General features: G+C 39.0%; 1 protein-coding gene across 1 annotated transcript in view; it reads left to right on the top strand.

Annotated features, from left to right (window-relative positions):
- SAAL1 (serum amyloid A like 1) overlaps nucleotides 1–13,187 on the top strand; it is a 31,699-nt gene extending 18,512 nt beyond the window's left edge. The window contains exons 10-12 of the mRNA XM_027581036.2: nucleotides 7,760–7,953; nucleotides 10,448–10,540; nucleotides 11,443–13,187. Of these exons, the coding sequence (XP_027436837.1) occupies nucleotides 7,760–7,953; nucleotides 10,448–10,540; nucleotides 11,443–11,535 (380 nt within the window). The 3' untranslated portion in view covers nucleotides 11,536–13,187. The remainder of the gene's footprint in view (nucleotides 1–7,759; nucleotides 7,954–10,447; nucleotides 10,541–11,442) is intronic.
- The last annotated feature ends 863 nt before the right edge of the window (nucleotides 13,188–14,050 follow it).

Below are 14,050 nucleotides of genomic sequence, written 5' to 3'. Positions count from 1 at the left end.
TTTTTCTTTTAATGTCTTCCTTTGGTTCTGCCAGCTCAGGTTTCCTCTCCCATTGTCATTCATTTCTTAGTCTGAGCTCTTCTGTGTCTGCTTGGTGCTTGCTTACATGTTGTTTTAAAACTTATGGCTAAATATTATCTTAGTATGCATAAGCTTCATGTCAGCTTCTTTTGGTGAATATTCTTCATCCTTTTTTTTCTCTTGTTCCTTCTTTTCTTTTTTCTTTTAAGTGTCTTTGTGTTGCTCCTATGCTGGTTTCCTTTTGCTGACTCACCTTTGAATGACGAGTTTTTCCTGGACTAGCCGTTTGCAGGAAGTTGTTAGAGCAGCTAGTAGGAGTTGGGTCTGTGAGTCTTCCAGCTCTTTTTACCAGGTGACACATGGCTGTGGTGGAGTCTTTCCTTTCCCCTTGCCATTTGCTTCCTGCAAATATGACCTGTCTTTGGGATTGCTCATTTACCTGCTCTTCCTCTGAGTCTTAGGACCCCCAGGGGAGCTCCAGCTGCTGCTATCTTGCACATTCCATTCCTGCTCTGGCAAACAAGGGATTCTGGATTTGCGCCTCAGTGTATGTGCTTTACCTTAAAGAAACGGACTTTTCTGGCCCTTTCTCAGACATGCAGCCTCTGGCATCTTTCCATCACTTCCTCCTGCACCTTCTGCTTCATTTATATTACTTTGACACGATTTCCACTCACCTTGTGTTTGAGGTTTCTGCTGTCTCCTAATTTGATCTAAGCTGACATTTGTTTTTTGTTGCTTTTTTTTGTGTGTGTGTGTGGTGATTTCTGAAAGGAAAAGGGGAGGAAAGACTTTGAGCCCCGATGCTCTTTCTAACCTTGTACATATGTGCTTCCTTTTGAAAATCATGAGTTTTTATTTGCAATATTAGGAACACATCTTTCTTGGTGTTTTTTTATTACTTATTTTTTTAATTTAATTTTATTATGTTATGTTAACCACCATACATTACATCACTAGTTTTTGATGTAGTCTGTGATTCATTGTTTGCATATAACACCCAGTGTTGCATTCAATACGTGCCCTCTTTAATACCCATTACCAGGCTGACCCCTCCCCCATCCCCCTACCCTCTAGAACCCTCAGTTTGTTTCTCAGAGTCCATAGTCTCTCATGGTTCGTCTCCCCCTCTGATAACCCTCCCTTCATTTTTCCCTTCTTACTATCTTCTTTTTTTTTTTTTTAACATATAATGTATTATTTGTTTTAGAGGTACAGGTCTGTGATTCAACAGTCTTACACAATTCACAGTGCTCACCATAGCACATACCCTCCCCAATGTCTATCACCCAGGCCCCCCATCTCTCCCACCCCCCTCCACTCCAGCAACCCTCAGTTTGCTTCCTGAGATTAAGAATTCCTCATATCAGTGAGATCATATGATGCATGTCTTTCTCTGATTGACTCATTTTGCTTAGCATAATACCCTCTAGTTCCATCCACATCTTTGGAAATGGCAAGATTTCGTGTTTCTTTTTTTTGATGGCTGCATGATATTCCATTGTATATATATATATATCACATCTTCTTTATCCATTCATCTGTTGATGGACATCTAGGCTCTTTCCATAGTTTGGCTATTGTGAACATTGCTGCTATAAACATTGGGGTGCTATAAACATTCGGATCACTACATTTGTATCTTTGGGGTAAATACCCAGTAGTGTAATTGCTGGGTCATAGGGCAGCTCTATTTTCAACTTTTTGAGGAACCTCCATACTGTTTTCCAGAGTGGCTGCACCAGCTTGCATTCCCACCAACAGCGTAGGAGGGTTCCCCTTTCTCCGCATCTTCGCCAACATCTGTCATTTCCTGACTTGTTGATTTTAGCCATTCTGACTGATGTGAGGTGGTATCTCATTGAGGTTTTGATTTTGATTTCCCTGATGCCGAGCGATATTGAGCACTTTTTCATGTGTCTGTAGGCCATTTGGATGTCTTTGCAGAAATGTCTGTTCATGTCTTCTGCCCATTTCTTGATTGGATTATTTGTTCTTTGGGTGTTGATTTTGATAAGTTCTTTATAGATTTTGGATACTAGCCCTTTATCTGATATGTCATTTGCAAATATCTTCTCCCATTCTGTCGGTTGTCTTTTGGTTTTGTTGACTGTTTCCTTTGCTGTGCAAAAGCTTTTTATCTTGATGAAGTCCCAATAGTTAATTTTGCCCTTGCTTCCTTTGCCTTTGGCGATGTTTCTAGGAAGAAGTTGCTGCAGCTGAGGTCGAAGAGGTTGCTGCCTGTGTTCTCTAGGATTTTGATGGACTCCTGTTTCAACATTTAGGTCTTTCAGCCATTTGGAGTCTATTTTTGTGTGTGGTGTAAGGAAATGGTCCAGTTTCATTCTTCTGCATGTGGCTGTCCATTTTTCCCAACACCACTTGTTAAAGAGACTGTCTTTTTTCCATTGGACATTCTTTCCTGCTTTGTCGAAGGTTAGTTGACCATAGAGTTGAGGGTCCAGTTCTGGGCTTCTATTCTGTTCCATTGATCTATGTATCTGTTTTTGTGCCAGTACCATACTGTCTTGATGATGACAGCTTTGTAATAGAGCTTGAAGTTCGGAATTGTGATGCCACCAGCTTTGCTTTTCTTTTTCAACATTCCTCTGGCTATTCAGGGTCTTTTCTGGTTCCATCCAAATTTTAGGATTATTTGTTCCATTTCTTTGAAAAAAGTTGGTGGTATTTTGATAGGGATTGCATTAAATGTGTCGATTGCTCTAGGTAGCATTGACATCTTCACAATATTTATTCTTCCAATCCATGAGCATGGAACATTTTTCCATTTCTTTGTGTCTTCCTCAATTTCTTTCATGAGTATTTTATAGTTTTCTGAGTACAGATTCTTTGCCTCTTTGGCTAGATTTATTCTAGGTATCTTATGGTTTTGGGTGCAATTGTAAATGGGATCGACTCCTTAATTTCTCTACTTCTGTCTTGTTACTGGTGTATAGAAATGCCACTGATTTCTGTGCCACTTTACTGAATTCCTGTATGATTTCTAGCAGTTTTGGGGTGGAGTCTTTTGGGTTTTCCACATAAAGTATCATATCATCTGCAAAAAGTGAGAATTTGACTTCTTTGCCAGTTTGGATGCCTTTTATTTCTTTTTGTTGTCTGATTGCTGTGGCTAGAACTTCTGGTACTATGTTGAATAGCAGTGGTGATAGTGGACATCCCTGACATATTCCTTTCCGTAGGGGGAAAGCTGTCAGTTTTTCCCCATTGAAAATGATACTTGCTGTGGGTTTTTCATAGATGGCTTTTATGATATTGAGGTATGTACCCTCTATCCCTATACTCTGAAGAGTTTTGATCAAGAAAGGATGCTGTACTTTGTCAAATACTTTTTCTGCATCTATTGAGAGGATCATATGGTTCTTGTTTTTTCTTTTATTAATGTATTGTATCACGTTGATTGATTTGCGGATGTTGAACCAGTCTTGCAGCCCAGGGATAAATCCCACTTGGTCATGGTGAATAATCCTTTTAATGTACTGTTGGATCCTATTGGCTAGTATTTTGGTGAGAATTTTTGCATCCATGTTCATCAGGGATATTGGTCTGTAATTCTTTTTGATGGGGTCTTTATCTGATTTGAGGATCAAGGTAATGCTGGCCTCATAAAATGAGTTTGGAAGTTTTCCTTTCATTTCTATTTTTTGGAACAGTTTCAGAAGAATAGGTATTAATTCTTTAAGTGTTTGGTAGAATTCCCCTGGGAAGCCATCTGGCCCTGGGCTCTTGTTTGTTGGGAGATTTTTGATGTCTGCTTCAATTTCCTTAGTGGTTACAGGTCTGTTCAGGTTTTCTATTTCTTCCTGGTTCAGTTTGGTAGTTTATCCATCTCTAGGAATGCATCCATTTCTTCCAGATTATCTAATTTGCTGGCATATAGTTGCTCATAATATGTTCTTATAATTGTATTTCTTTGGTGTTGGTTGTAATCTCTCCTCTTTCATTCATGATTTTACTTATTTGGGTCATTTCCCTTTTCTTTTTGATAAGTCTGGCCAGGGGTTTATCAATCTTAGTAATTCAGAGAACCAGCTCCTAGTTTTGTTGATCTGTTCTACTGTTCTTTTGGTTTCTATTTCACTGATTTCTGCTCTGATCTTTATTATTTCTCTTCTCCTGCTGGGTTTAGGCTTTCTTTGCTGTTCTTTCTCCAGCTCCTTTAGGTGTAGGGTTAGGGTGTGTATTTGAGACCTTTCTTGTTTCTTGAGAAAGGCTTGTATTGCTATATACTTTCCTCTTAGGACTGTCTTTGCTGCATCCCAAAGATTTTGAACAGTTGTGTTTTCATTTTCATTGGTTTCCATGAATTTTTTTAATTCTTCTTTAATTTCCTGGTTGACCCATTCATTCTTTAGTAGGATGCTCTTTAGCCTCCATGTATTTGAGTTCTTTCCGACTTTCCTCTTGTGATTGAGTTCTAGTTTCAAAGCACTGTGGTCCGAAAATATACAGGGAATGATCCCAGTCTTTTGGTACTGGTTGAGACCTGATTTGTGACCTAGGATGTGATCGATTCTGGAGAATGTTCCGTGGGCACTAGAGAAGAATGTGTATTCTGTTGCTTTGGGATGGAATGTTCTGAATATATCTGTGAAGTCCATTTGATCTAGTGTGTCATTTAAAGTCTTTATTTCCTTGCTGATCTTTTGCTTAGATGATCTGTTCATTTCAGTGAGAGGGGTGTTCAAGTGTCCTACTATTATTGTATTGTTGTCGATGTGTTTCTTTGATTTTGTTATTAACTGGCTTATATAATTGGCTGCTCCCATGTTAGGGGCATAGATATTTACAATTGTTAGATCTTCTTGTTGGATAGACCCTTTAAGTATGATATAGTGTCTTTCCTCATCTCTTATTATAGTCTTTGGTTTAAAATCTAATTTGTCTAATACAAGGATTGCCATCCCAGCTTTCTTTTGATGTCCATTAGCATGGTATATGGTTTTCCACCTCCTCACTTTCAATCTGGAGGTGTCTTTGGGTCTAAAATGAGTCTCTTGCAGACAGCATATCGATGGGTCTTGCTTTTTTATCCAATCTGATACTCTTTGTCTTTTGATTGGGGCATTGAGCCCATTTACATTTAGGGTAACTATTGAAAGATAATGAATTTAGTGCCATTGTATTGCCTGTAAGGTGACTGTTACAATATATTGTTTCTATTCCTTTCTGGTCTATGTTACTTTTAGGCTCTCTCTTTGCTTAGAGGACCGCTTTCAATATTTCTTGGAGGGCTGGTTTTGTGTTTGCAAATTCCTTTAGTTTTTGTTTTTCCTGGAAGCTTTTTATCTCTCCTTCTATTTTCAGTGACAACCTAGCTGGATATAGTATTCTTGGCTGCATATTTTTCCTATTTAGTACTCTGAATATATCATGCCAGTCCTTTCTGGCCTGCCAGGTCTCTGTGGGTAGGTCTGTTGCCAATCTAATGTTTCTACCATTGTAGGTTACAGACCTCTTGTCCCAAGCTGCTTTCAGGATTTTCTCTTTGTTTCTGAGACTCGTAAGTTTTACTATTAGATGTCGGGGTGTTGACCTGTTCTTACTGATTTTGAAGGGGGTTCCTCTGTGCCTCCTGGATTTTGATGCCTGTTTCCTTCCCCAAGTTAGGGAAGTTCTCTGCTATAATTTGCTCCAATATGTCTTCTACCCCTCTCTCTCTTTCTTCTTCTGGGATCCCAATTATTCTAGTATTGTTTCGTCTTATGGTATCAGTTATCTCTTGAATTCTGCCCTTGGGATCCAGTAATTGTTTATCTCTCTTTTTCTCAGCTTCTTTATTTTCCATTGTTTGGTCTTCTGTATCACTAATTCTCTCTTCTGCCTCATTTATCCTAGCAGTTAGAGCCTCCATTTTTGATTGTACCTCATTAATAGCCTTTTTGATTTCAACTTGGTTAGATTTTAGTTCTTTTAGTTCTCCAGAAAAGGTTTCTCTAGTATCTTCCATGCTTTTTTTCAAGCCCAGCTAGTATCTTTATAATTGTCATTCTGAATTCTAGTTCTGACATCTTACTAATGTCCGTATTGATTAGGTCCCTGGCAGGCGTTACTGCCTCTTGTTCTTTTTTTTGAGGTTATTTTTTCCTTCTTGTCATTTTGTCCAGAGGAGAATAGATGAATGAGAGAACAAAATGCTAACAGGGTAACAATGACCCCAGAAAAATATACACTAAACAAATCAGAAGAGACCTTCCAGAAAGTGGTCACTTTTCTGTTTAGAGAGTTGCTGCTATTCTTTTCTTCAATCTCCTGTTGAGTTCACAGGTGTTCAGAATGATTTGATACCTATCTAGCTGAATTCCTGGGACCAGACGAAATTTAGGTATCTACTCCTCCGCCATCTTGCTCCTCCTCCGAAGGGCTGTGGCCCGGCCTCCAGCGTGGAAAAAGCTCTTTCTTGATGTTATGGGACTGGGTGTTTTTTATATCCCCCACCCCTCAACTCCCTGAAACTTTATGTATGATTTTTATGATTGGGGGAGAAAGTGTAAAGATGCTCTTTGAACTCAAAACCACTAAATAGCCCTCACCCACTCATCCTGCCCTACGCCTTGAATAAGGGTGTTGCAGAGTTAGGGCTGAGGGTGAGAAAGAGAGAAGAATGGTATAGTGTAGATCGATGTGACCTACAGGGACATCATGGAGTGAAGAACTGAGTCTTAGAGTCAAGAGTTAGGGACAACAGAAGGAAGAGAGTGGGAATAAATCCAAGGGGAATATAGTAAAGCAGCCCTGCAGGCTGGGTGCTTTGAAGAGGTGACATTGAGTTGAGAAATAAGGGATATGATTTCCCTAGTTTTTTATTTCCTTAATTTTTTAAAAATGTCATTTTCATGTACTATAAATGACCTAAATCTGGAAGTAAAGTTAGATTGTTTAAAATCAATATACTGGATTCAGTGCTACAGAAAATCTTGTTTCCTGGATTTGTAACTGTGATGCAGAAATGGTAGGGTTAGAATCAGTGGCTGAATCAAAGTGAGATACCCTTTAACATGTTCATGCTATAACATATATTTTGAGTCTGAGCTTTAGTTTTATTTATGTTCAGTTTTTATTATAGGCTAGTTAAAATAATTATTCAGTCTTTTAAGAAATCATACTGTTTTTGAAATTTAACTTAAAGAAATATATAATTTAAAAGCTTTGTTTAAGATGTTGATGATAAAGTTTAAAATTCAAATTCTTTCTCACTGTGGCCTCCAAGGCACTGCATGATATAGGACTCTTGCGTAGCTCTCTAAACTTGTCTTGTGCCCTCCTTCCCCCTTGCTTCACTTGGCTTGAGACACAGTGGCCTTTTTGTTCCTCAGACCATTTCCTCTTTGGGCTTTTTGCACTTACTGTTCTCTCTGCCTGAACTGTTTTCCTAGGCTCTTTGCATTGATGCTTCTCCTGTAGTTCTCACCTCAGAGAGCTTCCCCTGCTGGCTGCTTTATTATATTCCCCTTTAATTTCCTTCATAGATAGAACTCACTCAAAGCTGAGATGATCTGTTTTATTCATTAGTTTATTTGAGAGTATGAAAATGTGAACCTCCTGAAGGCTCAGGCCTCAGTGATCTTGTTTGTGGTCATATCTCTGCTATGTAAGTGAACTGTCTAGCTACTAGTAAGTTGTTCAGTACTTTTGAATGAATGAATCAGTCAACAAAAGGAGAAAAGACCAAATTTAACTGGCTAATTCTGTGCTTCTTGATCTCTTTGTACGCTAGATCTTCCTCTAATTGACAGCCTGATTCGTGTCTTACAAAACGTGGAACATTGTCAGAAGAAACCAGAGAACTCGGCAGATTCTAACATGGAAGAAACGAAAAAGTCTGACTTAATCCAAGATGATTTCCACTTGAAAATCTTAAAGGATATTTCATGTGAATTTCTTTCTAATATTTTTCAGATTTTAACAAAGGTAGGAAAGAAGTATTGATGGTTTCTTCAGCAAAAGAAAGTATGGATTGCTTAATGCTCCAAACTTTATTATCACTGTATTTTTCTAATATAAAAGTAGCATAAAGGGACACCTTGGTGACTCAGTCAGTTAAGTGTCTGCCTTCAGCTCAGGTCATGATCCTGGGGTCTTGTGATTGAGCCCTACTTCGGGTTCCCTGCTCAGCAGCAGTCTGCCTCTCCTTCTCCCTCTGCTGCTCCCCCTGCTTGTGCTTTCTTGCTCGCTCTTTCTCAAATAAATAAAATCTTTATTTTTTTTATTTTTTTTTTTAAAGATTTTATTTATTTGACAGAGAGACACAGCGAGAGAGGGAACACAAGCAGGGGGAGTGGGAGAGGGAGAAGCAGGCTTCCCGCTGAGCAGGGAGCCCCATGTAGGGCTCGATCCCAGGACCCCGGGATCATGACCTGAGCCGAAGACAGACGCTTAATGACTGAGCCACCCAGGCGCCCCATAAATAAAATCTTCAAAACAAACAAATAAATAAAATAACTATATTACATAAATTTGGGGAACTAGAGAAAGAAAAAATTATCACTGTAACTTTATAATCTTAACGCAGCAACTGATATGGTTTGGTGTGTTTATATATGTGTTTTTCACATACTTAAAATCCAGTATATAGAATTTTATAGACTGCTCTTTTCACTAAACATTATGTTATGAGCCTTTTTCCAGACTCTAAATTTACTGAAAGACATTTCACTGAGAACCAGTTTAATACCCAGTTTGTCAAAAAAACCAGTTTTCATAATTTACTGCAGACTTGTTTTAGGGGGTATTCTTCCTGAATATGCTTGGAATTTTTAGCATATTCTTCCTTTGGGTGTACTTTCTATCCATGTATTTTAGAAAAAAATATAAATATAACTATGAAGAATATATGTACATTCATTGCATTTTTTTAAGAATATTTCTTAAAAGAAGTTTCTGTTATTCTGGTAATTTGTTTTTTTGGTCAACTATTGTGCTTTTCTAGATAGGGGTTATTACTTGAGCATAGATTTTTGGAAGTTAGCTTACTGGGCTTGGTATTGTACAAGTGAAGATGGCTGAGGCTTAATGGCTGCATATTGCCCAAATAGGTTTATGTGAAAATGTTGGCTTTATAGGATTCTTATTATCAGACATTACAATTTTTATATCAAGTAAAGTTCAGTAGGTGAGAAATTGTTCCTTATTTTGATTTGTATTTTTATTAGTAAGATTGAACAATCTTTCCATATATTTGTGGGCTTTTTTTTCTTTTAGATTTTATTTATTGGAGAGAGAGAGAGAGCAGGAGTTGGGGAAGGGCAGAGGGAGAGGGAGAAGCAGACTCCCTGCTGAGCAGGAAGCCGGACATAGGGCTCAATCCCAGGACCCTGGGATCATGACCTGGGCCGAAGGCAGACGTTTAACTGACTGAGCCACCCAGGCACCCCCGCATATATTTGTATATTATTTGTGTTTCCTACTTTATAAATTTATCTATTTTGATTATTTACATGAACTGTTTGGGCAATAATAATATCTTTTGCATATTCATTGCATGTGTTTTTCCCATTGTTTGCTGTCATCTTTATGCGTGCTTTTTGTTTTTGGAGGAATGTTTATTTTTAAGTGACAGAAGTATAGGAGGGTGGACTGAGAATAAACCAGGGATACGTCATGAAAATTCTTATGTGCCATACCTAATGGAATATGGATTTAATTTTGAGGACTGAGGAGCTACTGAAGGTTTTGTTTTAAGGATCAAGTGAGATGGTCTGTTTAGAAAGATTACTCCAGAAGCAAGAGAGGATTAGAGAGAGTTGAGGCTGGAGGCCTGCAGACCAACCAACAGGCTCTTGTGGGTGATAATAATCTTCAAGAGTAATCTGAAAAATAATAAGACCCCAAATAGTGGAAGGGTGGATGGAAAGAAGAGGAGGGATGAGAGAGATTTAGTAGAGTAGAATTAAACTCTTAGGAGGAGGGGTCAGCAGCAGCGGAGGAGGAGGAAAAATCTTGGCTGTATCTTAGGTTACTGCTTTGTGTAGCCGGGTAGGTGGGTGGCAATGCCCTTTCCTAAAATAAGGATTCCAGTGGAACAGTGTTTGGGTTACATAAGGAGGAATGACGCTGGGCTCAGTTTGAGACATTTGAAATGCCCGTAGGATCAGTAGGGAATGACATATACTGATTTGTATTTATTAATCAAATAAAGCTTTAGAAATTTTCCTTTTTTATTTTTTTATTTTTTTAAAGATTTTATTTATTTATTTGACACAGACAGCAAGAGAGGGAACACAAGCAGGGGAAGTGGGAGAGGGAGAAGCAGGCCCCCCGCCGAGCAGGGAGCCTGATGCGGGGCTCGATCCCAGGACCCCGAGATCACGACCCGAGCCAAAGGCAGTCGCCCAACCAACTGAGCCACCCAGGCGCCCCCAAAATTTTCCTTTTTTAACATTAAGTCTTTGTTTGTTTGTTTTAGGAGACTGTGGCTCAGGGACTAAAAGAGGGCCAGTTAAGCAAACAGAAGTGTTCCTGTGCATTTGAAAACCTTCTTCCTTTTTATAGTCCGGTGGTGAGTATGAGTAAATGTATAGGTGGCTGAGTTTTATAGGATTACTATATGTTTTTACATAAGTGCTTGATCTCTGAGCCCATTGTCAAAAAAGATCATGCATACAATTCACATGACTTGGTGCCTTCGTCAGACAGATGACTGCAGGGTAATTCATGGGACTAGCCTGAATAGTGATTGTAATTTTAAGAGAAAGGCATCAACACTGAATTTATTGGACCTCTTACTGTTATAAAGTAAATAGCATATACATTAAGCAAAAATAAGATTCTTGGGTAGAAATGATCATTAGGTTTTTGATTCTTCAAATTCCATCACATTTGCTACCATTAGAAGCAATTTTTTTTATTATTTATTTATTTATTTATTTAAAAGATTTTATTTATTTGTCAGAGAGATAGCACGCACACACAAGCAGGCGGAGCAGCAGAGAGAGAAGCAGACTCCCCGCTGAGCAGGGAGCCCGATGCGGGACTCGATCCCGGGACTCCAGGATCATGACCTGAGCCGAAGGCAGTCGCTTAACCAACTGAGCCACCCAGGCACCCAGAAGCAATTTTAAAATAGGAACTTTTTTTAGGAAAATGAAGTATGGAATGTGGGAGTGAGAGGCCATGTCAGCAAAGAGGAGGGTAATAAAACTCAGTGATGGATGCTAAAGGGGAAGCATTGGGAGTATAAATCATAGTTCAAGGGTAAAACTAAACGGTAAGGGCTAGTCACTTTGATGTTTCAGAGGACTACCTGGGAATGACTGTTATTGTCATCTGGGGATCTGTCAACATTTCTTTTCCTTTGGACTCTTTAGAAACCATAGGTAGAACATTTTTATAGTAAACAACTGGTATCTTAAAATCACTTTTTCTTCTACTTATATTTATTTTCTTTTGTTTGACCCACAGATAGAAGACTTTCTCAAAATTCTACATGAAGTTGATAAAACTCTTGCTGATGACCTGGAGGAAAGATTCCCAAGTTTGAAGGCTCAGACTTAAAACACTGAATTGGAGTTTCCTCTGCCCAATAAATGAACTTTACTTTCTGCACTGACAGTTGAAATTGACATATAGGAGATGTTAGGTAAAGCCTATTGGACCCTCATTGTCTGGCATTACACCCATACATACCTTCTCCCTGCCCCAGTCTTCTCTCACTTTCATTTGGCATTGGAATCTGGAGTTTCCTCTGCTGTCAATTCCACCCCCCCCACACACTTTTTTTTGTATGATTTTGTGTTAGTTGTCCTCTTTAGGTAAAGAAAACAAAAATACAAGCTTATTATTGAAGTTCTTTCTAGGTTGAGGACTTGGTAAGGATTTTCTTCATACCTCTTAATTTGATTTTTACGTGAGAATTTTGTATTTGTTTCCACTGCAAGCACATTCAGCTGCACTAGTAGAAAACCCTACTCCAAGAGCTTAATCCGATAGCTTTTATGTATCTAATGCAATAAGAAATCCAGGGGTGGGCAGTCTAGACCTGATTTGTTGACTCAGGGATCCTGATTCCTTTTACCACTCCATGTGGTCTGCGTGTAGACCTTTGTGTTCATATTTATTTTGTGGTTAAAGGGGCTGTAACATCTCTGGACCTTCCATCCACATTCAGGCAGGAAAAAGGAGAAAGAGGTAAAGGGGCTTTGTCATTGGAAGTCTTTACCTTCATATTTGTAAAGGACAGCCCTCACTGCCCAGACCTGTGCTGATGGCCATCTCTAACTGCAGCTATTTGAAATCAAGTCTTTTTTTTTTTCTTTCTAGGGTCTATAAGAGAGAAAGGCACAAAGAGAAGGGAGTTGTGAAAGGCTTTTTGATAGTCTGTGATGTTTGCTACAGTATGCAAGCACATCTTAGCCTTTTGTGATTATTGTGTCGATGGTATGCCAGATTGTCAGTAACATCTCAAAAGCAGTTTTTACTTTAGCTTTGTTACAGTTTAATTTTTTTTTACCGTTGTAAGTATGAAGATATGAAGATAGAAATGTCACATTTTGATGAAAGCACATTAGCAAATTCTCTATTTTCAGCGTAATTCCAGTGGTTGAATTTCAGAAAATGATTTGAGTGAATTCAGATTTTTTAAAATTAAGATGGAGGGAGTTTAAGAACTTCAGACTCTATATGCAAACTGCTATACGTGATTTCCCTCACATATAGTTTTATCCTTCTGTATAGTGCTTCAGAATGAGATCTGTGCAGAGAGTCAGCCACGTGTTCTTAGGGAAGTGGTTTGCATTATTTAGTTACTAAAAGGAGAGTTTTTAATAGATTTTAAGAAAATAGCAGTTACGAATAACAAAGCTAGCTTTTTACCAGTCTTCAAGTAGTCTTCTGGGTTATTTACGCCGATGTGACTGTTAATCTAGTTTTGTTTGTGGGATGAGGTGAACTTCGGATCCTCTTACTCTATCTTTCCAGCCTCCTTCTTTCCTTAAAAAGCAAAGCCAGCTTCTTAAACCCCTCTTCTGGCATACAGCCCTTTCTCAATTTGTTGTAGAATGTTTCTAGCTTTAAAGCATTGGTCTTGGGCGCCTGGGTGGCTCAGTCGGTTCAGCGACTGCCTTCGGCTCAGGTCATGATCCCGGGGTCCTGGGATCGAGGTCCGCATCGGGCTCCCTGCTCAGCGGGGAGCCTGCTTCTCCCTCTGACCCTCCCCCCTCTCATGTGCTCTCTCTCTCATTCTCACGCTCTCAAATAAATAAATCTTTAAAAAAAAAAATAAAAAAAATAAAGCATTGGTCTTGTCTCACATTTTGTATTTTGTCCTTAAGTGACTTTTGCTGATACAACAGAGGATATAGCATTACTGAGAAGAGATATACAATTTCCAGTTTGGAGGTAGTTTTATTGTTGAAAATGTTCCCGAATTGAACTATAAAGTTAAAATCTTACTGTTAACTCTGATTAGTAGGTTTACGCTGTATGTTTTCATGTCTTCCATGCTGACTGTATCCAAGGCTGAATGTGACTGTATTTAACATGAGATCTCAAAGGCACTACTGATAAAGTCACTCCTGCCTGTGTAAGCAAACTAATGTGAGTTTGTTCCTTGGTGAGTTACAGATAGAGACTATACCAGGTGGAGCTGTCACACAAAGTGATCTTTCTTTGCAGCAAATGAGATCATGGAGAATAACTTCCAAAGCTGTGATCCCTGAGCAGGGGTAAGGGAGCTCTTTTTATTTAGGATTTGAGAGAATATTCAGAAGGAGACCTTTATCATTGCAAGCACAGGCAGGTATAAGGTCACACATGTGCAGATTTAGAAATTATGCATATACAGGCATCGTGTGTTAGTGAGCAAACTTGTGGTCCTTCTGGAGCAGAGATCTTAACAGTATGATGAGGCAGAGGTAACTGTTAGACACTTTATGGCCCATCTGCACAGGTGTTGGCTTGGTGGTTGAGCCCAAACTGGCTGCCCGGAGCTCATTTCTCCTTCTGTTGTTAGTTTCTAAAAGATAAAACTACCAGTTCCTATAGGGTGAGCTCAGTGGATCTGCCAGTGACA

Source organism: Zalophus californianus, chromosome 11, assembly GCF_009762305.2.
Source record: "Zalophus californianus isolate mZalCal1 chromosome 11, mZalCal1.pri.v2, whole genome shotgun sequence".
In the NCBI taxonomy this organism is placed as follows: Eukaryota; Metazoa; Chordata; class Mammalia; order Carnivora; family Otariidae; genus Zalophus; species Zalophus californianus.
Note: the sequence above shows the minus strand (reverse complement) of the source record. Positions and strands in the feature narration are given on the sequence as shown.